This window comes from Hirundo rustica, chromosome 15 (genome assembly GCF_015227805.2).
Source record: "Hirundo rustica isolate bHirRus1 chromosome 15, bHirRus1.pri.v3, whole genome shotgun sequence".
Classification (NCBI taxonomy): Eukaryota; Metazoa; Chordata; class Aves; order Passeriformes; family Hirundinidae; genus Hirundo; species Hirundo rustica.
Window position 1 is genome coordinate 365,605 of NC_053464.1, and position 27,764 is coordinate 393,368.

Consider the following 27,764-nt stretch of genomic DNA (forward strand, 5'->3'; position numbering starts at 1 on the left):
GACCTTTTGAACTTCTGACCACACTGGCTGCCTGACTTTTGACTTCAGAGGAACAAAGTCAGAAATGTATTTTGACCCCATCCTTAATGCAGGGCCTTAAAAGTGACAGACCTTTCTGAGAAGCAGGTGTGCTGATCAGCTGAAGTGTATGGCCACAGGCATATCTGACTGAAGCTTCACCTCTTGAATGCAGTACAAGGACATGTCCCATCTACCTCCATCACAAGACATGGGCAATACCAGGGCAGGTGTCTGTAAATTCATGTGTGGCAAGAAAAAAAAGGGCTTATTTTTTGTTTTGTTGCAAAACCAAGGACTATTACCTAAAACCTGCCATGGAACAGGTTCAGAAAACAAACAAACAAAACCCCAAATAAAGCAAAAATGAAGTTGTTCTTCACACAGCACCTTGTTAAAGGGCACATTTCCCTCACAGGCAATTTTGTAGTCTACTAAAAGTTCACATTGGTTCAATGAGAAACTGCATTATGTCAAATGAGGACTATTAGTAGACTGTCATGATGAGCTTGGAATCATGGCATCATTTAGGCTGGGAAAGCCCTCTAAGATCATTGAGTCTAATTCCAATGCCATTCCCACAGTACTGCCAAGGCCACCACTAAACCATGTCACCAGGTGCTACATCTACTTTTTGTTGTTGTTGTTGTTGTTAAACACTTCCAGAGATGGTAATTCTACCACTGTCCTGGGCAGCCTCTTCCAATGTCTGACCACCCATTCTGCAAGGAGTAGTTCCCTAATATCCAAATGAAACCACTCCTGGTGCAACTTAAGGCCATTTCCCCTTATCCTGTCCCTTGTTCCCTGGGAGCAGAGCCCAATGTGTCTGTCTGCACCCACAGCATTTAACTTTTTTTCTCTCTCAGTTATGGCAAGCCATAAAGGCTAACTGATCCCAAAGTCCTGCACACCCTTATTCTGATAACAGCTCTCATCTCTCCAGGGGTGGGCAGGTAAGGTCGTTGAACCAGCAGGAAAATAATAATACTGTGAAAAGGTTTCCTGCCAGCTGTTAGCTGAAGCAGGTTCCTGCAGAGTTTCGAGCGGCAGGACGGTGGTGGCAGAGTGTGTCTGGGGGTCTGATCCCCTTCCAGGGGCTGCCAGCAGCTGCCAGGACTGAGCCTTCAAGCCAAGCCCGAACGAGGAGAGACGTTTGAACGTCTCATTTGAGGGCACTAGCAGAGATCAGAACAGCACGTGTCTGTTCGGTTTCAGAGCGAATGGCCCCGCTGTGCCCTCTGCCCCATGCCAGCAGCCCGGCTGGCACAGCTCAGCCGCCACCCCCCCGCAGGGATGGAGCTGGTGCTTCCAAGGCTGGAGGGGACCTCTAGGGACAGCAGCGCTGCCTCCTGTGAGGATTCTCCTCCATCCTCTGGCACGGGTGTGACCAGCCACGCCTGGGCTGTGCTCCGGAACGGGACAGACGGCCCTGCGCCCGAAGGGACGTAGATCCTAGCGGCCCTGGAGCGCGGCTGCCCCGAAAGGGTTACGAGAAGGGCTCCGCCCTCGCTGTACATCGGTGTCCTCCTGGGTGACCTTCCCGGCAGCCCTTGCTGGCTCTGCCCCAACCAAACAAAGATGGCAGGGGGGGTTCAAGCAGCTGCCTCTGTGAAAGTAGGCTGCAGGAGAGTCGGGCTGTGCTGGCAGCTGGCTGGTCCCGGCCACCGGAGTACGCGGCAGCGAGTTGACCCCGTCGCCTGAGAGGACCCCGGCAGCCGTCGGGAGTCCCTGTACGTGGGTGCTCTGCCCGTTTGCTTCTGTGCATTGAGCTGGTTTGGGTGCTGGGAGTGGCGTGGGAAGGGATGGGAAGAACTCCTGGCAGTGGTGCGAGCACAGAGAGGGTGCAGTAGCACAGGGCTCCGGGGCCCGGGCCGTGCCGAGGCTGGTGCGGTGCTGGTGCTCGGTGTCGGAGCTCGGAGTGCTGTGCCCGATCTGAAGAGCTGTCCTCCAGCCGCTTCTTGAACTCAGAAGCCTGCCCAGCAATTTTCCAGGGAAATGCGGATTCCTTTAGATACTTCCCATGTGTTGGTGGACGAGCAGGAGATGGAATAACAGAGCTTTGTGAGTGCTCCTTTTGGCTCTTACTTCAGTGCTTTTCTGTCCCTTTCCTCCTTCACTGCCAGGCTGCTTACGGCCACCTCCGCAGGTGAACCGCTCTGCCCCGGTGCCATGCGCTTGGGGCTGATTGTCTCTAAACGCTGCCCGAGGCTGAGGGCGCTTGTCCCGGGTGTTGCATCGACTTGCAACTGGCGCCTCATTTGTCCTTCCTATTCATTGACTTTGGGTTGTGGTGGCGGCTACAGAGAGCTCTCCTTGAGCCCCCGGAGGTGATCAGTGGGTCATTCTGCCCACAGCAATACTGGCATTCCTTTATCACGGTGAGGTGTGAGCACCCTGGACCAGGCATTGCTTAGCATTTTTGGGGATTGCACAGCGACACTGGCTCAGCCCACAGCCTCTGGATGCCGGTGTTTTCTCTGTTCTGGAGGACCTATGGTCTGCCTCCCTGTTCAGTCTGTCACTCCTTCAGAACCTCTCTGAAGGTAGGGTGGATGTGTGTCTGGTTCCAGAGGGTACAGTCTGTGTGGCTTCCTTAGAGAAACTGCAGGGTGGGGCATTTGTCTTCTGAGGACTTGGAAAGTTTTCATTCAAATGTGTTTAAACAGCCATAGTTGTCATTGCAGGGAGTTGAGAGAGTTTCCAATGGCTGCATTGATGAGTAGCTATATAGATTTGGAACCACAAAAATAGGAGATTTTGGGAGTTCCTCTCTAATCTGCAGAAGGGTGTGAATTTAGCAATTTAGCTGAAATACTTATAGGTCTATTAAGTTATCTGCCATAGTTTCTGAGCATCTCTCAGAAACTCTTTTGAGATCTAAGGCTATTTTTGCAGTGCATACTGGTAGCTAGACCATGAACAGGTTCAGGACTTCATGACTGTTTGCTCCTGGATGTGCCAGTGCATACATTTGTGTATTTCAGGGCTTTTAGCTTAAAAACCATGCCTTGATGCTCATTTTCCTGCAACACTCTCATACCCTGATGCTGTAGGAATATACCTGTTCAATGCTAAACTTAGTCAAACATCCTGGTTTCACCACAAGGAGTAAGTACCATGTCACACTTTGCAGTGATTTGTTTGCTCTGCAGGCATGGGAAAGACTAGAAATTCAAGGTGTGCTTGTGATGTAGCCAGTGCAGCTGTCTCTGTTGGAAGGGCTGTATCTGTGGAGAGCAGTGACTCAAAGTGCATAATGCTTTACAGAGAGGCACAGGTAAAGGCAGGGCTGTGAGATGCCTGGCCTTTATTGTGCTTGTCTGAATACTGAAGTTCACCATGATGAATTTGTTCAGCGTGAGGGCAGAGATCAATTTTGCAGCCAGCATGTGAAATCTAGCCTGCTCCTCTCCCACAGCCTTCCCAGGTGCTCTGTGAAAGCATCTTGTTCCTTCAAGCTGCAGTTCCACAGTTCTTAATATAATATTTGGATGTTCCAAATAACTTCTTAATACGTACATGGCCTTTACCAGACACAGCATCACAACTATGAGTTTGTCAGACCAAGTAATAAAATGTCGAGGATAACTTCTGGGTTTTGGGCGGTGGGGGAGTTAATCCAGTGCAAAGCTTTTTTATTCAAGGCTATCAAAGTGTGATTTTATACTGTGTCTCTGTTCTGTGGTGTGTGGCACTTTCACAATTAGGAGGGAGGATTTTCCTGATACTGTTCCCTTGCTCCCCTCAAGCATGAAGTAACAGTACAGACAACACTAACACAGTGTTGTTACTCTGTGCCCCTAAACATCTCCTCTTTATCTTCCTTAACACGCTCCTCTTTATCTTCCCACCATATCTCTGTACCATATTCCCCAGTGAGTTCCAGGCTGTAGTGGCATTGTCTGAGGCAAGAGCAAACTATGTGTATCATTGTACTCACAATTTGTTTTGCAACCCCCAAAACTGTTAAAGAAACCTTTTCCAACTTTCTTCAGTGTTTCACAGTGTTCTGCAAATCTTAAAATAGAAGATAAATTTTTGTTTTTTCCTTGTGAGTATCTGATTTTTAAAATGTGGCCAGGCAGGGGTAGCTCCTCAACTGCTCAGCCTAAATGAATGAAGCAGTTGTCAGAGCAAGTGAGAGAGCAAACAGAGCTATGGGCTCTAAACAACACATTTCAAATCCAGGGCCAGACACCCAACCTTTTCTCTTTGCCGTTCTTATGTCTGAAGTATAAATTGATGAAAATTTTCTTCTGAGGTTATCCCTTCAGAGGGGAGCCAGCATGGCTCAGGTAGCAGCAGCACCATCTAAATTCATCTGACCCATCACCTATGATAAAACCTATAACAAAGCTGCTCCTTCACCAATTTTACAAAGAAAGGGCTGTGTAAGGTGGGATGCAGCCTCACTACATTCAGTGTTGTTAGATAATGTTATTGCTTGGCAAATCCCACAGAACAGTGGCACTGAGTAAAATTGCAGCCTAGGAGAAATGACTGTTTTTCCCTAGCACAGATCTTCCTGCTTTGGCAATATTTCAGCATTTGACAGCTAATACTGTTCATCTTCTTCCAAGCTAAGTTCCATTGAACCACCTTGGCCAGCTCATTGCCGTTCCTGGGGCTGTCCCCTGCAGGGCCAGGAGTTGGACTCAATGATCCTTGTGGGTCCCTTTTGGCTTGGGATATTCTGTGATTCTGTGAGCCTTTTCTGATTACTTGTCTCCACAGAGCTAAGACTTCCCAGTCTGTCCCTACAGCAGTGAAACTGTTTTCTGCATGAATAGCCGAGAACTATCCATGTCCCTTCCAAGCTGTGCCAGGCAGGCTCTGAAGCAGGACCTGGAGGGCAGGAAGCCCAGTGGAGGATTGTCTTGCCCATGGACACATGGCTGTGTTTAGAGCACAGTTCTCTGCAGGATGAGGAGCTGGGCATTCCTAGCAGACTCACTCCTTCCACAATTCCTTTGCTCTACTTGATATACTTCTTGCTGTTTGAATCCATATCTGAATCCCATGTGAACCAGCACTGTAAACCCTGTGCTTCTAGGAGATGTTTTTAGTATTTTTTCCCCTCCAAGATGATGCAGAGTGAAAAAGGACTTGTCTTGCCAGGTTTTGCAGCAGCTATTCAGAACACTGTGGGAAAGCAACAGAACTAAACAAGATGGATGAGTGTCCCTCGCCAGCTGCTTGCAGCTGCTTCAGCTGTAGTAGTGTGTAGTGGGGGTCTGAGAAGGAGATCTGGAAATTGGACACAAAGGAAAGTGTGGGTAAGAGAACCTTGTCGAGCTGTTACTAATCACAAGGCTCAGATCTGACAGATTTGGCTTGTGTCTCCTTACAAGGTTCATGAGGATCAATCTCCTTTTGGCAACACCGAATCCATTGTGAATGGGGTAAAGTGTTTCCCATGCCCTGGTACACTGGCCTTGCACTCTACAAAGAAGATTGAAAGGAAAGAGACATAGCCTCATCCAGCTTTGTTCTTCATGATCTTACATGGACCTTGTTAGGGCAGGAGTATTTGCACTCTGTGCAGTACAGCAAACCCTTGAGCTGAACATGCTTTGGAATGTTAACAACATAAAGTGTCTGTTTTCAATTGCTGAGACTAGACAAAATGAGCTGTGTCTTTTTGCTCTGCGTCTTTGTGCTCCCTGTGGCTCACAGCTTTTGCTTCTCTCCTTCCTCTCCTTCAATCACATCTGTACTCAGTGTCAGCAGTTCTTGTGTCTCTGATGAAACCTTTTCCACCTCTGTACCTGCTGCCCCATGACTGTGGTGCTCCTGAAATGGTGGATGGGAACTTGTTGCTCTGATTAAGACCATCTGTACATAGATGCCTCAGTCTCTCCAAGGCTGTTACATCAGTAACATCTGCTGTGGTGCAGCTAAAACAGCCATTGAGAAAACATGGTCTTGGGGTAGCACAACTACCTGTACCATGTCTGTTGAAGGATTAACTCTTCCTTGCTTCACCTCAGCGTGAATTCTGGAAGCAGCTTTGCTTGTATTCCCAAGAATAAAAAGTGCCTGTGTCCAAGACCAGCTGTGAGATGAAAGGGAGAAGTCAATCTTCCCAGACACGAGCCAGCTCTGTGGTCACACAACTAATGTTTCACTTGGGGAATTTTGCATTCAAAGTCAGGTTATCTGGTAATCAGGTAATTCAAAGCCAGGGCTTCAGAAGAACTGTGGGAGAGACAGGTGGCAGTGGCTGGGGTGGATGTGTGTGCTGGCAGGTGAGGGAGCTGTACCCCAAGGACTTGCAAGATGGACACTGAGGAGGTCCTCTCTCTCAGGTTCACCTCCTGGAGTGGGGGCTTGCACAAGCATAGGAAAAAGTTCTGCAAATGAAGAGCCTGCTTGCTTAAGGCTAGTGGTTACGTGACTTGAGTTATAGGAAACCTGAATTCGTGCTCTTCCTCTCTTTTAGATCTTAAATCCTCTATGCTCTGAAAGGAAATCTGGGGCACGCTGCCTTCTTTCTCCTTCTCTCTTGAGGCTGTTTCATTTTGTATGTAATATTATCTGGGCCAGAGAGTATGGGAACTAAGGAAACAATCCTGGTGATGGGAAGGCAGCTCCAGGCTCTGGGCTGTGTTTTTGTGGATATAGCTGCATGTAGAGTTAGTTAATAGAGCATTATCAGCAGTAATACTGGAGTAAAGGAGCTTTCCCAGCTACAACTGAGTACATAAAGACTTCAGGCATTGCAAGCATTCAGCAGCAGCTGAAGAAAGGATGGTTAATCTGAAATTTGGACAGACACCTAAATTGGCAGACTGGAGTAAAATTCCTGTTGCAGGCATGCTGCATACAAATGTGTATGTCCAGCTGGCTGTGTAAGGTCTCAGAAGTCAACCCACCAAAGGGAAAAAACTTGTAGCTTGTGGTGCTGCATGACAGCCCTCTCTGATTGGAACTAAGTAAACTAAGTGTTCCAGTCACTGCATCTTCCCCCTGGGATCCCCATCCAACTGCAAAACAGAAGGGGTGTGTGGAGGGGGGAAGATGCTTTCAGATCACAAGGAGCCATTGCAGCTTGCAAGGGAATAATGTGTGGCTGCAGAATCTGGGTTTGCCAAAGGACTTGTGGCTGTGGCTGGAACACAGTGTGACAGCTGGGGAGGTGGAGGCAAGCAGGATTTCGGGACAGGGGACTTTTATTGCCCACACTCAGCTCATGGCACCTGGTCTTTGTATGGAAATGCCAAGCCAAGCCAACTTTATGGTGCTGCTCTGATTTAGAAATAGCAAAGGTTGAGTCAGTCCAGATGAGACTGTTTCAGGATTTTCTGGAGGAGATGAACCCTTTCTGGGTTCCAGATATCCACAGGAAGGGAAAACGTTAGAGGCAAAGGTAAGCTCACACAATTACTGTGAATTTTCTTGGACAGATGTGCTCCCTTTTCCTGCCCTCCTGCAAAACTACTGGAGTCAGCTTTTCCTGAGCAGTTTAGAGGAACCATGTCACTCCCAGCCTGGCCCTGGAAAGTGAAGGAAACTCCATCAGTCACAGGTCTAGGAAAATCCTTGAATATTTCCCTCTCATTGAATTGATTTTTGTCTTTTCTTGTACAAAAATTATTGGAGAGTAACAAACACCTTGAAGGCCAGGTGAGTGTAAAGGTCTCATCTCTGTTACTGAATGTGTAAGTTGATAAGGTGTGTGCATAGCACAGGCTGCAGCTCCCTGGGGAAAATACCCTCTGGAGAGGGAGAAAGAGGAGAAGGTGATGGACTCAGTGTGGAAGTGGGGAGCGCATTAGTACAGGAAAACTGTGAGCTTGCAACAAGACCTGGATAAATAAAGTTATAAGTTGAGATGGAGCCAGGCCAGGCTGTTGCAAAGGCTGACTGTGGGATCTTATGACTTGGCCTCCCAGTACTTGAAGGGCGCTTACAAGGGACATGAAGAGATACTTTTTACAAGAGCGTCTAGAGATAGGGCAAGAGGGAATGGCTTCAAACTGTCAGAGATTAGGTTTAGATGAGATATTAGGAAGAAAGTCTTCCCTGTGAGGCCCTGGCACAGGTTGCCCGGAGAAACTGTGGCTGCCCCTGGAAATGTTCAAGGCCAGGTTGGATGGGGCTTGGGTGAAACTGGGATAGTGGAGGGTGTCCCTGCCCATGGCAGGGGAGTGGAATGAGCTTTAAGGTCCCTTCCAACCCAAAGCATTCTGGATTCTTAAAATCAGAAGAGACAATGAGATGCTGAAGTGAGTCCAGAGAACAGCAATGAAGCTGGGGAAGGCTCTAGAGGGTAAATCTTATGAGGAATGCCTGAGGGAGCTGGGGTTGTTTGGCCTGGAGAAAAGGGGTCTCAGGGGTAACCTTTTCACTTTCTACAGCTACCTGAAAGGCTTCTTCTCCCAGTGAACTAGTGACAGGACAAGGACATAGCCTCAGGCTGAGCCAGGGGAGTCTGTTTGGACATCAGGAAAAATTTCTTCACAGGAAGGGTTGTCAGGCACTGGAATGGGATGCTCAGGGATGTGATGGAGTCACCATCCCTGAAGGTGTTTAAGAAAAGATTGTATGTGGCACTTAGTGCCATGGTCTAATTGACAAGGTGTTGATCAGTCAAAGGTTGCACTCAGAGGTCTTTTTCAACCTAGCATGTCTGTAATTCTGTGATCTTGAAGGAAATAAATTGCTGGAATACCGTATTTTATGGAATAGACTCACGTTGCTTTCACTTACTCCATTTTATAGAAAAGACTCATGTTGCTTTCACACCTTTTCTCCGACTGGACAGGGGTAGAGTAGCTGTTGTGCACTTTGTCTACCCTCAAGGTGTAAGTGAGCAGGACTGGAGCTGGATTTTGACCTGCACTTCTGCCTGCACTTGCCTCCTGCATCTCCTGCTCACCTGCTGGATTCTGACCCCCAGCCTGCTTTGCAGTGTCTTCTCAGAAATGGCTTTCCAGGTCTTGGTCTACCTGTGATCAGTAAATAGATATTTTTTTAAGCCCTGCTGCAGAGGCAAGTGCTGTTCTAGAAGGAAAAAGAGCCTAGGTGAGGCCTTGAGCATTGCTGGTTTCTCCATGGAGCTGCTGTCCACAGCCATGCCCTGCTACCCTGAAGCCATTCTTTCCAAACTCCTCATCCTGCTGCCCCTCCAACAAATGGGGGCTTCTGAGGGAACACTGAATTGGGAATGCTGAGCTTATGTGGGGTTAGCGGGGTAGGGATGGTCTGTGCCTCCCATGAGCTTTCCCCAGGCCCAGGAAAGCAGGGCAGCATGGTGGAACCTCAGTCAAGGGCTGGGGAAGAGCTGAAGGGGATGAGTATGTGACAAAGGAGGGTTTTGGGACATGGGGATGGTACACAGAGGGCAACATTTTCAGTGGAGAGGGAGCTGGAGGAGATGCAGTGTGGAGTTCATGCTTCTCTAAGGTGGTCTCCTCATCTTCCCTGTGGAGGCTGGGTGAAGGCTGGCATCCATGGCTGCTGGCTTTCCTGGCATTGATGTAAATTATGTTTCTGTCACCTGCTGCTCAGATACTCCAGTGTCCTCTGGCTGTGTCTAGACACACTCTAGGAGGGGGTCAAAGTGTATTGCCAGGGCTCAAGCTCCTCACACCTGTAGCTTCAAGGTGGTGTTCTCCTTGGAGCATCTTCCCTTGACGTGGGGAAGGTGGAGAATTTCTGACCTTTTGCTCGTTCTGCAACTGTAGTGTCTGCATCCAAGGATGTCTGCTTTCCAATATCCACTGCCCCAGCTCGTACCTACAAGGCCCCTAGTGCACACAGCAGGGCATGGGATGGCCTTTAGACATAAACAGAGCTGGATCAATGTATAGCCTACATCTCTGGAGCTAACGTGTCTTTTTTTTTGCCGTGGAACAAGTAAGATGCAGAGGGGCAAAAACTCCTCTGTCAAATTGACTGCATTTCTCCCTGAGGCTGATGTCCAATAGTCTCTGTGCTTCCTTCACCAACATAACATATTATTGTCTTTTTTAAGATTCACAAGTGCCATGGGAGGTGTGGTTTGGAAGGGGCTCCTATATCACATTTGCTTGGCAGCAGTCACTTGACATAGTCTCTAATCAGAAAAGTGTTTTGCTGCCTTCTGGCAATTCTTGGAAGGTATTTATTTTAGTGAAGTGAAACCCAAAAGTATGTCCTTTAGGGTGCAGCTGCAGCACTGAGGGTCCAAGAAATGCCTGCAGATTAAGGAATTCGGTAGAAAGTGGAAAAAACTCTCCACCGTAGTTATGTAGATGCATGCATGTGCATATATAGACATATATAGGTATACCCCTGTGTGGTACAGCCGGTACCTGGTGTGGGAGGGGAAGTACAGGAAGTGCAGCCATTATATTTATAGTTGTGCCTTCTTTACAATGGGTGTATCAGTGGTTGCATTTGCTTCTCCCAAAGGTACAGGACGGTGTTGTCTTCAGACCCAAGGGCAGGCTCTGCAGCACCAGCAGTTCCCACGTGGAGTTTCTACAGTTCTGCTTGCCATGACCTTCTGGACCACCAGGCAAACACAATGGGGTCTTGCCAGCCTTGTGCAATGAACTGTCACTTGCCAGCACTCTCACCAGCCTTCCCGGTACACAGAGTTGCTGCTTGGGACCCTGACCACTTCTGATTCCTTGCTGTGCTGCTGGCAGGGTGGGATCGATGTCCAGTTTGGGACGCTGAGCAGAGCCAAGCCTGTCACCATTCTCTGTGCCCTTGGCAGACTGTGGAATCAAGCTGGACCCCTCCCTCTAAAGGGGCTCCATGTGAGCAAGGAACAGGCTTGGGGCTGTCCATATTCATTCCTGTTGGAAGAGCCATCTCCTTCACCCTTTCCATCTGGGACCCATGTCACTACGGGGGATGGCACCACATGGATGCAAGGCAAGGGCCGGCAGCCTGGCAGCGAGGGACTAGCTGAGCCTGGGCACCGTCTCGGGGCATAGAGCTGCCTGGGGAGGTGCCAGCATCCCCAGCACAGCTGCGCTTCAGGGATGTAGGTGCTGGGCACAGGACGGGTCTGGCAGCAATGGGCCGGCTAGATGACCATGCCAAGAGGAGGATCGTGGAGCTGCGCAGGGCCGGGCTGAGCTTCCGCAAGATCAAGAAGGTGCTGGAGCTGGATGACATCCGGGTGACGCCGCAGGCCGTGTACCTCTTCCTCAAGAGGAAGAGTGTGGAGCCAGGGTCAGTGGCAGGTGGCTGGGATGGGGACCAGCCCTGGCCCCCGCTGCAGGGGCATGAGGCTGAGCCCTCCAGGCTGCTGCGCACCCGGCACCCTGCAGTGCCCTCTGGGGATCCTACGGGCGGCCAGGCGCCCTGCTCTGCTGGCAGCAAGGAGACCAAGGAGGGCATCCAGATTGTCGGTGTGGCCTCGCTCTGCAAGGATGGTGGGCAGCTTGGGGACACTCTGCCTATGGGGCTGGCCCCTGGGAATGGTAAGGCCTGGCCCCACAGGGTTCACCTGGCACTGGCCGCTTCCTGGCACTGCTGGGCTCATGAAAGGGCCCCGTTCCCCACTGGAGACCCCCCAAGAGCTTCCTTTTGAGGTGTTTCTCTATTGTTGCAGGTGATGACAGCTCCACAGGCGCAGCCCTGGCTCCAGGGACTGCTCTGGGGTGCCTGGCCCCCCCAGCCCAGCCTCTTCCCTGCCAGGGGCAGCTGGTCACACCTGTCACCCAGAACTCAGCCCTGATGGTGAAAAAGAAGACTGTGGACAGGGCTGTTCTGCAGAAAAAGGTAGAATGGCAGGATGGGAGAGTCCATGTGCTCTGGCCAGGAGCTGCTGCCATCTGGCCAGCCGTGCAGAACACCCTGCTGCATCTATACCATGTGGTGGGGGCAGGCTTCTGGGAGTGAAAGACTCCCAAAATATTCCCAACCTCTGCTAGCTGCACTCCCCAGCAATGCTAACCCTGTGTAGTGGTTTCATGTTCACTAATTTCTGTTTCTCGAAATTAGTGTAGTGGTTTAAGTGCTTACTAGAATTATTCATTCTTTTTGTTCTGTGAGATAGGATTAGGAGAAAAGCAAAGCAGGCTCAAAACTTAAAAGGTATAAAGACAGGTTTATTAACAAAACTACAAGAAAGAAAAATTAGTAAGAATCAGAATGAAACCTTTAAAACACTTCTCCTCCCCCTACAACTGTTCACTTTCCCAATGACAACATAAAGGGACAAAAGTTGGGATTTTCAGTTAGTTTCACTACTTTCAAATAGTCTTTCATCAGTTCTTAGGGAGTGGAGCCTCTCTTAGAAATCCCATAGAGACATCGCCAAAAGAAACAGTTCTCTGGTGGTTCCCATGTCATGAATCTGCAGCCACCCAGGGAATTCTGCAAACTGTGAAGTCCCTTCCATTTAACAGCCTTCCCACAGCTGCGCTCATGGGCATAATCAGCTTATTAGGGTACAGTTTAAGGAAGACTGTTCTAGTATAAAACAAAGGTTCTCTTTATCTATCTCTAAAGTTACCGTCATCTCCAGAAACAGAACTCTTCTTTTTCCCTGGAGGTAGAGGGCTTCATATCTCTTTCTCTCTATCTTCTCTGTTCAAAATTCTCCATTAAATCACAGCTACATCAGTTCACAGCTATGACTAGAACTTTGCATCCCCCCCAGAAACATTCTGTAAGTGACAGGGATATTTTAGTCCATTCTCCATAGCCTCACAAGAGAAGTCCAGCTTAAACTAGGCAACTTCTCAATCTTCCTTCCACCTAGGACTTTGACTCTCTTTCTCTCTCTTCACTGACTTCAGTCACATGCTGTGTCTCTCCACATCCCACTCTATCCTTTTCCTCTCACTTGGGAGGAGGGTTAATGTCCTCAGGTCTCATTTGTACAGTGTAAGAGTAACTTCCTCTCTCTTGGGCTGTGGCTCACTGTGTTGGATTTCAAAGCTGCGCTGGTAGAGGGGGGCCTCAGTAACATCACACCGAGATCAGAGTGGCCGGAGAACTCAGGCTGGCTGACAGACGCATCCCTCACCCCTCAGCGGCACCGTGGTGGGCTCGGCCCAACCCAGGCCTGGAGCTTCTCCTGGGAGCCTGGCGGACACCTCCCTCGGCCCAGGCCAGCGATGGGGCAGGCCTAAAGTCAGCTAGATGTTAGTAGCCACGGTCTCCTCTCCTGCTGGCATCTACTGGATCCTGGGGGCCCGGCCAGGCCCGGCCCCGCCAGCGCAGCAGAGCGGTGGGGCCCGGCCCAGCCCGCTGCACGGAGCGGGACAGGCCGCTTGTCACCTGCTCCCCAGGCCAGAAGGAAAAAGGGCTTTTCCCGAGATTCTCTGATTTTTAACCTGTGTAATCCAGAAACGCTTCTAACTCTAATTAATTCCGCAGGTTGTCAATATTCAAAGCTAGTCACTAATGGGTTTTTTGCCACAGCTTTCTTCAGTCAGTGCAAAACCAGCACACCCTGGCACTTGGCGAATGTATCTGGGAAGCCCCTCTGGGTGGGGGTGAGGCCATGGGCCCACTTGCCTCCAGCCAGCATTCACTGCTGGCCATGGAGATACCAGTCGCTGCCAGGTTTGGCCTCCAACTGGTAGCTCACAAACCTTTCTTTAAAGCTTAGTGTCAGTACCATCTCAGGAGGTTCTTCTAGCCACCCAAGGCTGGAAAGCAAAATCCAGGAGATGTTTCTGTCCTTGCAGAGAGCAAACGCCTGGCATCAGCATGGGCAGCCCCCCTGCCGTTCAGCAGCACTCATCCAGGATGGATCTGCATGTGCTAACAACATGGTGCACTAGGGGCTCCAATGGAGCAGCAGCTTAGGGGCTGGCTGGGGCTGAAGCACAGTGCATTGTGAGGTCTAGAGGTCTGCAACAAGGTGATGACTTTCTCTGAGAGCTCTTCTCTGAGACTTTTAGCTAAGTGCAGAATAAATCTTGTTAAACAAACGGGCAGCTGATAATATTTCACATTCCCTTCTCTCCTGCCTCCCACTATTCCAGGTCAAAGATGCCAGCACTCAGACTGCCTTGCCAAACCCTGTGGGTCCAGGAAATCACAGCCATGCTTGGGGTGGACCAGTGCCCCCCACTGCTCCCAGCTGCCCCGCCATTGCTGAGAAGCTGGACGCTGTACAGATGGAGGTGCAGAAGCTGAGCCAGGCCCTGCACGCGGTGCTGGAGCGACAGTGCCGCCTGGAACGCCAGCAGGAGCACCAGCAGCGGCTGCAGCAGGAGGTGCTGATGACACTGCAGCAGCTCAGCTCCACTGTAAGCCACAGCACTGTGCCAGCCACCCAGCCCTGTGGCCCCTTCAGCAGCATGGCTGAGCCCTCACCCACCATGCCAAACTTCAGCCAGTTCAAGATGGAGCTGATCTGAGCTCCTGCAAGGCCTTTGTGTGCCAGCAGTTTTGTGCTGGACAGTGGAAGGCTGAGGCCTTGCTCCTTCTGTGCTGCTCATTATGGCTGGCTCTGGAGCTGGCTGGACCTCAGCAGAAGGCAGTTGCCTCCAAGGAGGAGATGCAGCTAAGATGGACACAGCAGGGAGCTGGGATGCCAAGGATAAAGGAGGCTTCCTTCTCATGAGGGTCAATGCTATGATGATCAATCTTGCCCTCCCCTCCACAGAACCTTGTTCAGTAAAAATCTGTCTACGCCATGGTTCAGAACCAGTGTGGGATCAGTATATGCGTTTTCTCTGCCCCTCACCCAGCCAGTGAGCAGGCTGGATCTGTCTGGGTCACTATCAGCATGCTTGGAACTGCACAGGGTGCAGAAATACATGAGGTGTGACCAGCGCTCCACACATGATGTTGTTGGAGCCTGGTATCAGCTGCTGCACCATTAGTGATAGATCAGACTGTGCAGGAAACAGTCTTTTACTGGGCAGATTCCATCTTCCTTACTCCACAAACTCAGCAGACTGGAGTCTGGTACAGCTGCTTTCCACTGCCTGGCAAGATATGGGCAGGACCATACCAATAGAAGTTGCACCTGGTCAGGAACTGATTGAGTGTTGAGCTCTCTAACCCATTTTCCTGGGCAGCACACCCTCTGGGTTGTGATCCCCAATTGCAAGGGCTGTCCCTAGAGAAGGCTGCTGGTGGTGCTGAGCTGCTCTAGTAGAGCAGGTGATGCTGAGGACCCCCTTGCCTGGACCAGAAGGGCACAGGGAAGGCTGACGGGCCCTCACTGAGCAATGGACTCCAGAAGGACTAGAGACTGGCCTTGTCTGCCAGGAAGAAAGGTCTGATGGAGGTGGCCTTGGCTCAGCATCCGGCAGTGAATCCCGAGTGGAGGCAGAGCATGTGTCCTTCCTCAGCCAAGCAGGCTTCTGTCTGTGCGGGCACCAAGCTTGGCACAACCTGTGCCTGTGAGAAGTCCCCAGCCTGTTTCTGAGATCTCCTTGAGTCTAATGTCGAAATTAAGAAGGGTAAAAATTCAGGTGTTTGTACGCAGACACACACACAGAGCTGTACACTCATGCACAGGTGTAGATGCATGTGGCAGGTCTCTGCAGCAGCCCTGGTGCATGGAGGAGCTGGACACCCCCTCTGCTCCCCTAAGGACATCGCTGGCCCCAGGGCTGTCAGACCCAGCTGTACTCTGGAGCACTAGAAGTCTGCTGCCATCTGCCTGCCATCATTCATTTTGATGTTGGTGTCATTTGAGGGACGTCTGAAAAGCAACAGATGAAGAAAAACACATGGTCAGTTGCTCTGCTCTTTTGCATAAGGCAGCTAATCTGCACCTCAGGTATGAAAAGAAGAGGCTGGATGACCAGCACTCAGCAGGCATGGTTTCCTAATGTCTCTGTCAACGTTTTGGAGAAAAACAGGAGAACAGCTGCTGTTCCCTGGCATGTGTACTTAAAACCACCGTGGTTTCTGAAAGAGCTTCCCTAAATCTGACTTAGGCTCTTTCTTAAGTTATTTAAAAAATATATATATTTATACTGGGTTTTTTATTCCCCAAATTTATTCTAAGAACTTTCCTAATTTCTAACTCTTGTACATCAGCCCCTTATCCAGGGCTAAAAATCCCCCAGTAAAAATTAATAAAAATGAATCACCTGAGGTGGTTAAATAACCCATCCACTGTAACATTTATTTCAGACAGTCGTACAGCCTGAGTGTTCAGCTGTTGTTTCCCTCCTGACCATATTAGGGAACAACAAGTTATTATTTAAAATGGTGTCATGTTATAATGTGGAAGGTGTTTCCCACCAAGGCAATCCTAAGGTCCGTGTCATTTTCACCCTGCTCCAAGGAAGAGTTCTTCCCTGTGGCCACAGCATCTGTTGTGTGCCACATGCTTTCAGCTTTCTGCTCTCCTACCACAGCACGTTGTCAGTACCCCTGATGGCCCTTACACTGCAGCTGCTAATATGCTCAGCATCATCCAGGATTTACTGGTGTTATCTCAACCTCATAATGAACCTGCTGTCTGCTCTGTCAGAAACAAAGGGGCTTTGCAAAAAAGAAGGGACTTTGCTGCAAACTGAGGAGCAACATATTGAACGTTTGAAGGTAGTGTAGGTATTCACCTGAGTGAAGGAGCAGGTCTCCGTGCAGCAATTAGAGAGGAGGCCCTGGGGAAGGAGAGGGTGAGGGATGCACAGCAGATACGAGGGTGGTTTCTCACCTTTTGATGAAATAAAAAGCCAGGCCAACAAACAGTAACAGGAGCAGGAGAGATCCCATGACAAACAGGGCAATTTCCCAGCCCTGGAAGGAAGCTGAGGGAACAAAGGCAGAGAAGAGCCATTGCAGCCATGACCTTTCCCAGCCGAGGAGGTCACACAGAGTCTCAGAATGGGTTGGATTGGGACAGGTTGGGTTGGGTTGAGTTGAAAGGAACCTTTAAAGGCCATCTAGTCCAACCCCCTGCCATGGACAGGGACACCTTCCACTATCCAAGGTTGCTCCAAGCCCCACCCAACTTGGCCTGGAACACTTTCGGGGATGCCACAGCTTCTCTGGGCAACAACAGGTTGAGCTGTCCCAGGCTGTCCCTTTTTTCCCCTGTGACATCCCAGCTCTGGACAGTTCCAGCCCTGGGTGCCAGTACCTGCTCCCAGCAATTGGAGCTTCCTGGCTGTGTGAGCAACAGGTCTGAAAGCAAGGGGCTCCCCACTGAAGGCCAGCAGCTTGCCCACATGTGGAGACACGGCCTGACCCTGGTTCCAGCCCTGCTCACTGTGTTGGAAGCAGAGTCCCTCCTCCTTAGCACCACTGTGTGACGGGAGTGGCATATTTTTGGGGGTGACACACTCGGGACTGGTTTTCAGAATTCTCCCATCCATAGAGAAGGGATGGGGGCTGGCCAGGGATCCCTAGAGACAGGTTTTGATGGACTGCTTCTGCTCTGGCTGCTGAGCCCACGCCTGGCCCCAGACCTTCACTAGTGATCCCACACATGGCAGGTTAAGCTCTGCCAAGAAACAACAGTGATTTTGGGTGGTCAGAAACCCTCTGGTGTCAGGGATGACATTGCTCCCATGACTTTGTGCCCTCCTGCTCCCATGGTCTTCACCTTTCTCTCCCCACTGCTCTGAAATCATGCTGCCCTGCCGCATCACAGGTAACTTGAGCACATGCTCAACCTTTCTTTTGGTGACAAGGGATTTGAGATTGTCATCCCACCCAACAGAATACTTTCTACTACACTTTATACCTCTACCCACTGGTCAGAATTGACTGAAATTGTTCAACTGGTCAAAAAAGGCCTTTGGGTGAGGGAGATAGAGCATGGAAGCATGCTCTTCTCTTTCTTAAAAAAACAGCCAAAACCCAGGAAACATTTTTCCCATCCCCCAAAAGCTGTGGTCCCTAAGGCTTCCAGAAGTGACTATTTGGTCTGGGTACTTTGAATAAATATAGGAGTTGGGAACCAGAGTCCAATGGACTATGAAGGGCTGTTTGCTTTGTGGGTTTAGGTTTGTCTGGGGAACACCACAAAATGATCAGCAGAGACTGTCATTCCTCAGGGGCCCTCCAGTTTGGCCTCATGAGCAGCCCAGGTCAGGGTGTCTCCTGCTCCCCTCACTGAAATCCCAGTGCTCACCACTGTTCCTCAAGGTTCCCTCACTCCAGTGCCAGCCTGCAGGGTTGGCTGGAGCAGGGATTGTCCTGATAAGGCAGCTGTGGGTGAGCAATTACAAGGGAGGAGGGCACTTGAACTAGGCACAAGGAGCTGGATATCAACTTTGCAGGTAGAGGTCAGAGACACTGCAGGAGCGTTCCCTTTTCAGGGAGTTCACCAAGACCCTTCCCAAACTTTCCAGCATCCCCCTGTGGTGCAGGATCCACATGGAACAGTCTAAGGGAAGAGGACATGGCTTTTCTGGGTGCAGTTCAGGACTGCTAGTAAGCTCCTAGCTATTTGCCCCTTCCAAAACAGCTTCGTCCCACCCTCCTCCGCCTCCCACTCTCCTCTGCCCTCTCCTGCTGGATGACTCTTTACTTCTACCACTATACACCAGCTTGGCTCCTCTGGCAGCCTCCCAGAAAAGTGCAGAAGGGTCATGTCCCACATCTCACCAGAAGGGCCTGTACAGAGCAGTCTCTCATGCTGGGACAAGAGGGAGAGGCCCCTCTCAGGAGGATGGAAGAGGAATCTCCATTTTGCCAGATACTGACTACGTCATTCTGAACCAAGTGTGATCTTTGCAGAGGCTGGAGACCCCCGCCGTACATTTTTTTGCTGACTCTAGGTCAGGATTTAGACACAGGAATTGGTTTCCACAGATGGGCTGAGATGGGAGGGTTTGCTGGTAGTTTCCCTGACTGTGCCCCCATCACCATGAGAGACCTGGAGCAGGGGATTCCTTCCACTGCTGCAAATCTAACCCTGCAGAAAGAAATCCTGATCATGGCTCAGCCCAGCCTGAGCAGGGACAACTCAAATGAAATATATGGCCACCTTCATATCATAGAATCATCATATAATGGTTTGGTTTGGAAGGGACTTTGAAGCTCATCTTGTCCCAACCACTGCCCTGTCCCACCCACTGCCCTGGAAGGCAGGGACGCCTTCCACTAGACCAGGTTCATCCAAGCCCCGTCCAAGCTGGCCTTGGACACTTCCAGGGATCCAGAGGCAGCCACATCTTTTCTGGGCAGCCTGTTCCAAGCCCATACAAGCCCACGCTGAAGCTGTAGGCGCAGGTGTTCTCTTGGGCTGGCAGTACAACACCCACACATGTGTGTACCAGTTCTATCCCTGTGCATCCCCTTTCGCAGCAGCAGCCATCCAACAGCCCCTCTCCCATGCCACGGAAAGCTGAGGTCAGCCCCTGTCTCAGCCCTCCCATCCCAGCCTGGTGGGATTCCCCGCTCCACTCACTGCCTGTGAGGAAGCAGAGGTGGAGATCCATGGCAAAGGCGTGCTGGGGACAGCTGTTCTGCAGGCCGGGAGAGGGCTCTGAGAGGGCAAACTGCAGTCCTGTGCTGGCATTGCCACAGTGGCTCAGGGACATGGACCTGTCCCCAGAAGAGTCAGAACTCACTGACATGTCACACACCTTTCCTCCCACCTCGAAGTCCCACGCTGGGCCCCAGTTCCTGGCACTGGATGATGGAGAGTTGGCTGGAGCTGGAGTTGGAGCCAGCTTTCACAGAGCCTGTAGAGATGGGTCCAGCCCTACCCCTCCAGCTGGAGAATATGTGAGCTTGGCCAGAGCAAATTTATTTGGTCTTACTGGCTTCTGCAGGAATAAGATTGCTGCCTCATTACAGTCAGACTCCCAGACCTAAGAGTTTGTCCTCCAGGACAGAGTTTTCTAAGCTACACAATACCTGCCCCTGCCTTTCATTAACCAATTGCTCCCTCTTCACACCAGGAACTTCCCTAGAGAAGTAACCTCACCTGTCACCCTTGCAGGGAATAGTGTAAGATGGCCCAAGGAAGCCCAAGTGTCCTCCAGCTGTGCCAGGCTCACACGTGTAAACCAAGGCATCCACCAAGTTCTCTGGCGTTGCCTTCCCACTAGCAGGAATCCCATTGGTGTTGTACAGCAATAGTGCTGCAGCCTTCACTAGCAGCAGAGACGTTCTTGAAGGTCAGGTTTGTCCCATCTGGAAATGCCAGGGAAATAGATGAGATGAACATCTAGATAGTGTTAGGCTGAACTTTGAGCCTGACAGGACAAGCTGGCAATGAGGAGAACTCCAAGAACAGAAATGAGAAACACAGTAATGGTTGTGACTGAGGCCAAGTAAAGCTTCAAGGAAGCTGCTTGCTGTGAATGTGTTTCCAAAAAGATCAAAGTTCCTCTGAGATACAGTTGTCTTCATGCAGCCCAGACAGAAATGAAGGTGAACATGAGTAAGAATGTGAATGTGTTAGGGTGAACAAGATAAAGGAATGTGCTGACAAATCACCAGCTGAGGACCAGGAGGAAGCAGCACCACTGCAGGGTTCAGTGAGCATCAGTGAGCACAACATGGGGGAACAACCCACAGCCCTGCTTCTCCTGAAATCCCCCTGTCTTGGTACCAGCAGGAGGACCTTTCTGTCCTCCCACTCTCCTGCATGGAGAGCTTGGCAGAGGCGTGGGGGAGGATTTATCACCTTCTCAGCTGGAGTATGACAGAACAGCCCAGGCAGAACAAACAGAGGAAAAAGCATGAATAAAGAACAGTAAAGGCAGGGCAGAATTGTTCCCCATGTTGTGCACCCTCCTCCATCTGTTTCCTCTAAGCTGCTCAAGCCCCTGCCCATGTGTTTGAAGACAGACCCCACACCAGGCCCATTTTGTCAGAATCACCATGCCCATGTTCTCCATCCAGCACGAACACCAACAGCCCTGTGGCTCCAAAAGTGCAAAGGGACACTGGCATACACCTTCCCCTCCTTCCCTGAGAAGAAGACCAAGCTGAGCCCTCTGAGGCTGGTGCCAGGCTCCCCCTCCAGTTCCACGCAGCGGATGTGGGCAGACCCGCTGGCCAGGCACAATTCACTGATGGGAACGGCAGGAGGACTCAGCACCGTGGAGCTGCTGCAGTTCTCCCCCAGTGGTGTCACCACGGTCACCTGTGGGGAGACACAAAAGCTGTTGCCACCAGTGACACTCCCATTTTATACAGGTGGAGTGACAGCTGCTCACAACATGACCTCTTGTTCACCTGAACACCTCCTGAGGCTCCCTGGCGAGGCAAGAGGATATAATCAAAATCACAAAATGGTTTGGGCTGGAAGGGATCTTAAAGCCCATCCTATCCCACATGGGCAAGGACACCTTTCATTATCCCAGATTGCTCCAAGCCCCATCCAACCTGGCCTTAGGCACTTCCAGGGATGGGGCAGAAACAGCTGCTCTGGGCAACTTGTGCCAGGGCCTTACCACTCTCACAAGGAAGAATTTCTTCCTAATACCCAACCTAAATCTGCCCTCCTTCATTTTGATACCATCCTCCCTTGTCCTGTCCCTCCAAGCTTCTGTCCAAAGGCCCTCTCCAGCTTTCTTGGAGCCCCTTTAGACACTGGAAGGAACCCTAAGGTCTCACCAGAACCTTCCCTTCTCCAGGCTGAACAAACTCTTTCTGAGCCTGTCTTCATAGGAGAGGGGCTCTAGTCCTAAGAGGACCTCTGTGGAGATCTCATCTGGACTTGTTCCAACAGCTCTATGTCTTTCTTGTGTTGGTGGCAGTACAGGACATGGTGATTCTTTGTCACACCAACTACTCTTTACTCTGACCATCCTCTCAAGGGTTATCCTGGCTGTAGGGTCCCATACCACACATCACCCTCCCCTTTGTCTCACCCTCAGGACTAGGAACACCTCTCTTTCTCTACCGTTGGAGGCACTTCCACACTTGTGTCTACAGTCCATGACATCACTTCCTTGGGGTCCACCCCCACTACCAATGCATCTCACTCCTCCTCTACATCTGGAACAGTTTTATTGCCTTAGTTTTGGACATCCCTCTGGCATCAGCAGCAGAGCAGCAAAGCCCTCCCTTTATACAGCTTGTGTAGAACAAGCAGGCACACACTGCTGTACTACTTCAGGACACTGTCTAAAACTATGTATTTTGAAATAAAAAGAAGCAGCTCTGACAAATTAATGCAAATAAATCACACCAGTGCTCGGGGCACATCCTTCACACATCAGCCTCGCAGCAAGCTAGGTTTCAGGGACCTGATATGCTGTGCCACACACCCTGACAGTGGCACCAAAGAGAAGGTGGCTCCACATCTAGCTTAGGGTAACCTGAGTACAGGATGCTGCCCAAAAGAGAGATGTTACCTGACCAACAAGCATGTGAATGGGGCAGAGAGGTGAGGGTGGGCTGGTGAGAGCATCAGCAAATGGCAGGAGGTGGATGTGGCACACCAGAAAACACTGTTCTCCCAAATAAGGGACATACTAAAACATGACCACTGCTCTTCCAGGGACTGTGAAGGGAAAACAGAAATCTGCCTTCCTGGTGTCTGGAGGGAGAATGGACATCTTCCCGCCTGGAAGCTGCTCTGGAGTTTTGAGCTCAGGCTGTGACAGCGGCTCAGAGACTCATCCTGGGTGCTGTGAGAGTCATTCTCACACAGAATGCTCTGCCCTGGCAGCAGGGATGAGTACACCACGGCATCCAGCAGCCTCTGCACCATCACAGCAGTGTCTTCTGCGTACAGCAGGGTGCTGTTGTGGTAGAGAGCCACAGCATCTACCCCATCCTGAATGGTGTTGGGGGCAGTCTCATCATGGGTGCTTGGGCTCATGCTGCTGCTCCCCACCAAGAAGTAACCCAGATTATCTGTGTGGTGTCCAGACAGATCCAGTACCCGGTAGGCTCGGCTGCTATTCTTGTAGAGAACCAGCCAGTGTCCCTGGAGGTCGAAGCATGTCTGTCCAGTATAGAAGAGTTCAATGTACTCTGCATCCTCTCCTCCCCCAGGGTTGTCTGCATTCACCTCATTGATGAGTAGCTTGGCCAGTTGCACAGAAGGCCCTGGAGTACCTTCTGGTATCTCTAATTGGACACCTGGAAAGTAAAAATGTCCCAAATATGGGCACAAACACTGAGCTCCAAGGAAACAACACAATGTTGCACAGTATTTTGCTGGGATGAGATAAAATTTAGCAGGGGACAGAGGATGTTGGCTCACAGTTTTATCATCCATGTCCTTTATAGTCCTTAGGAGTCCAGGCAGCACACTGATTAACACCAGCTGTAACAACAGGGCTTGCTGTTAGCCCAGACAATGAGCAATATGGGCTCTAGTAGCAGGATGCGATGGAATTGAAAGAGATTTTTGCCAGGTTGGGGAAAAGGGAGGGAAGGATATTTCCCTGTTCTAGGAGAGCCAGATCCACATGTCCACCCTCAAACACACAGTGATCCCCCATCCTGCAAAAATGGCCACCAGTACCTGATGGCAAGTTCAGCACATTCATATCCCTGAGGCAGGATCTTTCTGCTGTGATGTTCCTTCCGTCAAGGTTCACAACTCTGGGTGTCTCCAGAAAGGTACTGAAGGCCAGCAGAATGCTGCTCAGCTGCTCCTCTGACCTGGAAGTCAGCAGAGTGGTGAACACAAACCCCAGGTCCTGGCAGGCTGCTTTTGACTCTGCAGAGGCAAGCAGAGAACTGCCTCAGTTTCCCCAAGTTTCCCCAAGTCACCAAAGACCCACTTTCTTCTGGGACAGATCCAGGGCTCACCAGCTCATCTCTACCAGAACTGTCCTCATGGTCAGACTGACTCGGGGCAGCTCATCCCATCAACACAGCATTGGGAGTTCTGCCTGTGCCAAGAGGCACCCTAGGGCCCAGCCTGTGTCCAGCTCTGGGATCACCAGCACAGGAAGGACATGGACCTGCTGGAGCAAGCTCAGCAGAGGCTGTGGAGATGACTTTGTGACTTAGAATAACTGAACCATGGAATGGTTTGGGTTAGAAGGGACCTTAAAGACCATATAGTTCCAATCCTCCTGCCATGGGCAGGATCCAGAAGGTCAAGTAGACAACAAATGCCCAGTGGAGATGTCAGTGCTGCTGCCACCTCTGTGGCTGCCAATGCCCTAGGCCAGAGGGGCTGGTGGTCTGTGCGCTGAGGGAGCTGGGGATGAAATGCTCTACAGAATGTGGAGGAAAAGCACCATGCTCTGCCCAACCCTGAACATCTTTATCATCAGCACCAAGATCAAATTAGCTGGATCCAAGCCAGGAGGACACAATGTGAGAGGCTGAAGATCAGGAGCAGGTGGGCATTATCCATGGGAGGTCCCTCGACTGCACTGCTCCTTGCCCGGCTCCCCTCTGAAGTAGGCAGCAGAGACTCCAAGACTGCTGAATGCATCGAGGGCCTGGACCAGAGTCAGAAGAATCTCCTCCTGCTCCTCTCCTTCTGGCAATCTAGGAAACAAAGAGCCCACTGTTACCCAGGCAGTGCTACCTTGGTCATGGGATACAGCTCATCTAGTATGGGTGCATCTCCACTCCTGCTTATCATCCAGAGGACCCCAAAAGCTTCTCCTCACCTAGTCAGTTGGAGGGGGGAGGGATGACTGGGAAAGCTCTGCTTGGCATGGGCTGCCATGAAATTTTTGCAGGCAACCATCAGGCGTCCTGGTTTTGTTTCCTTTGGGGTTAGTTCACACAACCTAGCAGGACTCTGGGTGATCACCCTGGCTTTGTGCACATGCTCTGGCCCTCAGGAGGTCCTGCAGAAGCAACCTATGCCCACCTGATACATGGAAGCAGAAGAAGAGGGCCTGGCTGAAATGTTTGTTGGGGCAGTCATTGAACATTCCAGGGGTGGGCCTGCTGAAGATGAAGGATGTGGAGTCCCAGGTCACAGAGCAGCAGTTGCACTGGCTCATAGACACATCTCCTGGCTGATGTCTGCAAGAGATAAACAGGTAGATGACACAAAACATGACCTGCCAGCTGGAGACCTGAGTGCTCTTCACCCACCAGTCACACACAGAAGGCTGTTGCAGCCTTCTCCTTTCACAGGGTTTGGAGATATACCCCATCCTCACCAGAGCCTCCTTGTCTCACAAAAAACCCCTTAACAGCTCAATAAAAACCTGAGAGAGAGGAGCATAAGCTTCATACAGCTGTTTCTCTTCTAGCATGGGCTGCAATTTTACTGATCTGTAGACAGGTAAGATGGTGCAGACACACTTGTGCTCAGCCTGGCACCTCTGAGAAGAGCAGTGGGTGCAGCTGGAAAAGCTGAAAAGGCAGCACCTGAGGATGAAAGAAATGATTGAGTAAGAGCCCTCAACTCAAAGGCTAAGACAATGATCACGGGTTGGACTAGGTGACCTTTAAAAGTCCCTCCCAACCCAAACTGTTCTGTGATTCTGTTAAACCCCACTGTGAGGAGCTGCACAGAGCAGAGCTGCTCAGAGCTCCAGGGGGAAGGAGACCACCTCCCTGTGGGACCAGGGACAATTGAGTCTCAGATGTGGGAGCAAGAGGAACGAAGGAAGGAATAGGAGTGTGCTGTGAATGCATGGTGACCCTGATGTGGCCATGGACTACACCCTATCCTGATGTGGTTGACCACGCTGTAGTTTCAAATCATGTTTCAGGCCCATCCAGAAAGGGTGAATCTCCTTCAGCCATTGAGCCAGGACCTGGCTATTGACAGTTACACCCAGATGTGTCAGGTCTGGTACTTGGCCATGCAAACAACAGGCAAGAGTGTGCCCAGATGTGATGCCGAGAGGGTTGGGCGTCTTCATTGAAGACGAGAAGCCGGGCAGTTATAAAAGCAAAGTCCTTTATTGCATGGCTAAATCAGTCCCATGAAGGCAAGGTTATTAGAGCCTGCAGCAGTATGCAGAAGCCTCTAACATAAAGTTTCTATGTCCCAAGCAGAAGCAGCAGCAGCAGCAACAGAAGCCCTAATCTGTGTCCTGTGAGCTCTTATCAGTAGCAGTTGCAGTAGTAGCAACAGCGGCATTTGTGATGTTTCATGAGCCCTCCTTGCATTCTCAAGGTAGTGCATTTTTATTCTATTTTTAGCCAATCAGGTACCTATACAAAATTTCTACAGTCTTGCTGGACCAATCCTAACTTAAGACTGAAGTGCAGCAATATTCATCAATTCTTACACAAATTTTATGCCTATAGCTCTATCTGTTCTATCTAGGAATTTTTAGCAAAGCTAAATTATTTTTGCTATGACTAAAATTTAACTAACTTTGCAAAAGGCAATGTTACTGAACTTTAAACTAGGTATTAGGTCTTTTTCTTACTGACTGACACAGGTTCTTACTTGTTTAAGGCACTTAAAAATCATCTATTTATTTAAAGCTAAACTTGCATTTCTACCTCACATCTGTGTGGATTTATGTATCTTAGTTTCTCTGAAGGTTCTAATTCAATCCTCACATTTCTGGGCACTCCTTGGGCTGTGATTCTCCAAATCCTCCTGGATTTGGCCCAGGGGGATTCATACTCCAACATAGATGGTTTTTGCTTATTGCCTGTCTCTAACACTCCCCATCCCTCTTCAGGCACTTGGCCCCTCACTGCCTCTGCTCCTTCACCGCTCCACTGTCCTCTACCCGCTGTGTCCTCTTTCTCCCAGTACTAGAACATGCCTAAAATGAGAAGGAAACTGTTCTCACATCTCACAAAAGTCTGAGGATTCTAGCATTTCCCTTATCCCACAAAGACAAAAAGGAACCCAAAAATAAAGAAGAAAGTGAACCAAACCCAAAATGAGCAGTAATCCTGGTTCAAGTCCCTGGTCTGGATGAAACAGGGATTTCCTCTTGGGTCAGGCAAGCGATGCTGAGGTCCCTTCCTCACCCTCATTTTGACCTAAATTTCATCCTGAAGCTAAGAAAAACCTTTAAAATTGAAAGCAGTACTGGAGAATGTATTAAATTGACCATTACATTTTCATAAACAATATTAATGTTACAACCAGCGATCAACTGATCAGGAAATCACTGAAGTACTTCATTCTGCTGCTGCACCAGGACCCATGTGGAGAGGGGAGTATCTATGGCCTTAGACAAGGCTGGGACTCAATACTGCTACGAGGGGTCCCAGATCTGGAGGTGGCACTTGTCTCCCAGTGTTTGGGGCACAAGGCTGCAGTGAGCCCATTTGGCAGGAGCAACTCTAGTGCCAACTGTCCCGCAGCCCTGCCCAGCGAGAGCCTCTCACGGCTTTTCCAGGAAGACAGGTTTGCCAGGGGTCAGGGTCTGCAGCAGCTCATGTTCACAAGGGCATCCAGCAGACTGGTCACCAGCAGCATTTTCCCTGGCACAAAACTGCTGCTGTGGCCTCTGCAGAGGGCAATGGCAGTGGGGCCACCTCTGAGGACAGGATGGGTGGTGTTCTCTGGGAACGGTAGGTCCACTGCACACCAAGGGAAGGAACAATGAGGGTATATAAGCAACACCTGGGCAATACTCACCAACATCTCTTTGGTCCTGGAGAGCAGCACACAAGGACTCAGAAGGTGGCTGGGGTTGTCTGGCTAGTACAAATGTGCCATCTGCTGCCCCCTCTTTCTGCTCACAAACACTTCTCATGTCCGCTCAGCCTGCATTTCCCCATTCACGGCCAGATCCACAACGTGGAGGAAGCTGGAGGGGGAAATCTGAGCAGAGTTCATCCTGCTGTTCTGGTTCTGCAAGCAGAGAGCTGATCCATGTGTGAGCAGGCGAACTGGAAAGCCAACACTGATGTGACCTTGTCTACAGTAACATTAATTTTTAATTCTAAAAGAGATCTACGAACTCAACTAACCTTTCAGGTAGCAGTTAGTACACAACAGTATTTAAGAGTTTGCATTTTACTCTAGCATTTAACAACCATTTTACGAACAT

At 50.3% G+C, this 27,764-nt stretch overlaps 1 protein-coding gene across 2 annotated transcripts; it reads left to right on the forward strand.

Moving 5' to 3' along the window:
- The first annotated feature begins 1,579 nt into the window (after window positions 1–1,579).
- Window positions 1,580–16,062, forward strand: LOC120759594 (uncharacterized). Of its 2 annotated transcripts, none has more exons than XM_040079024.2 (4): window positions 1,580–1,751; window positions 10,420–11,444; window positions 11,576–11,745; window positions 13,965–16,062. In XM_040079024.2, the coding sequence occupies exons 2-4, from the start codon at window positions 11,036–11,038 to the stop codon at window positions 14,340–14,342; spliced, it is 957 nt and encodes a 318-aa protein (XP_039934958.1). In that variant the 5' UTR covers window positions 1,580–1,751; window positions 10,420–11,035; the 3' UTR covers window positions 14,343–16,062. The 2 variants fall into 2 exon arrangements, with proteins under 2 accessions (XP_039934958.1, XP_039934959.1); XM_040079025.2 differs by lacking the exon at window positions 1,580–1,751 and adding an exon at window positions 1,800–2,082.
- Window positions 16,063–27,764: the final 11,702 nt, after the last annotated feature.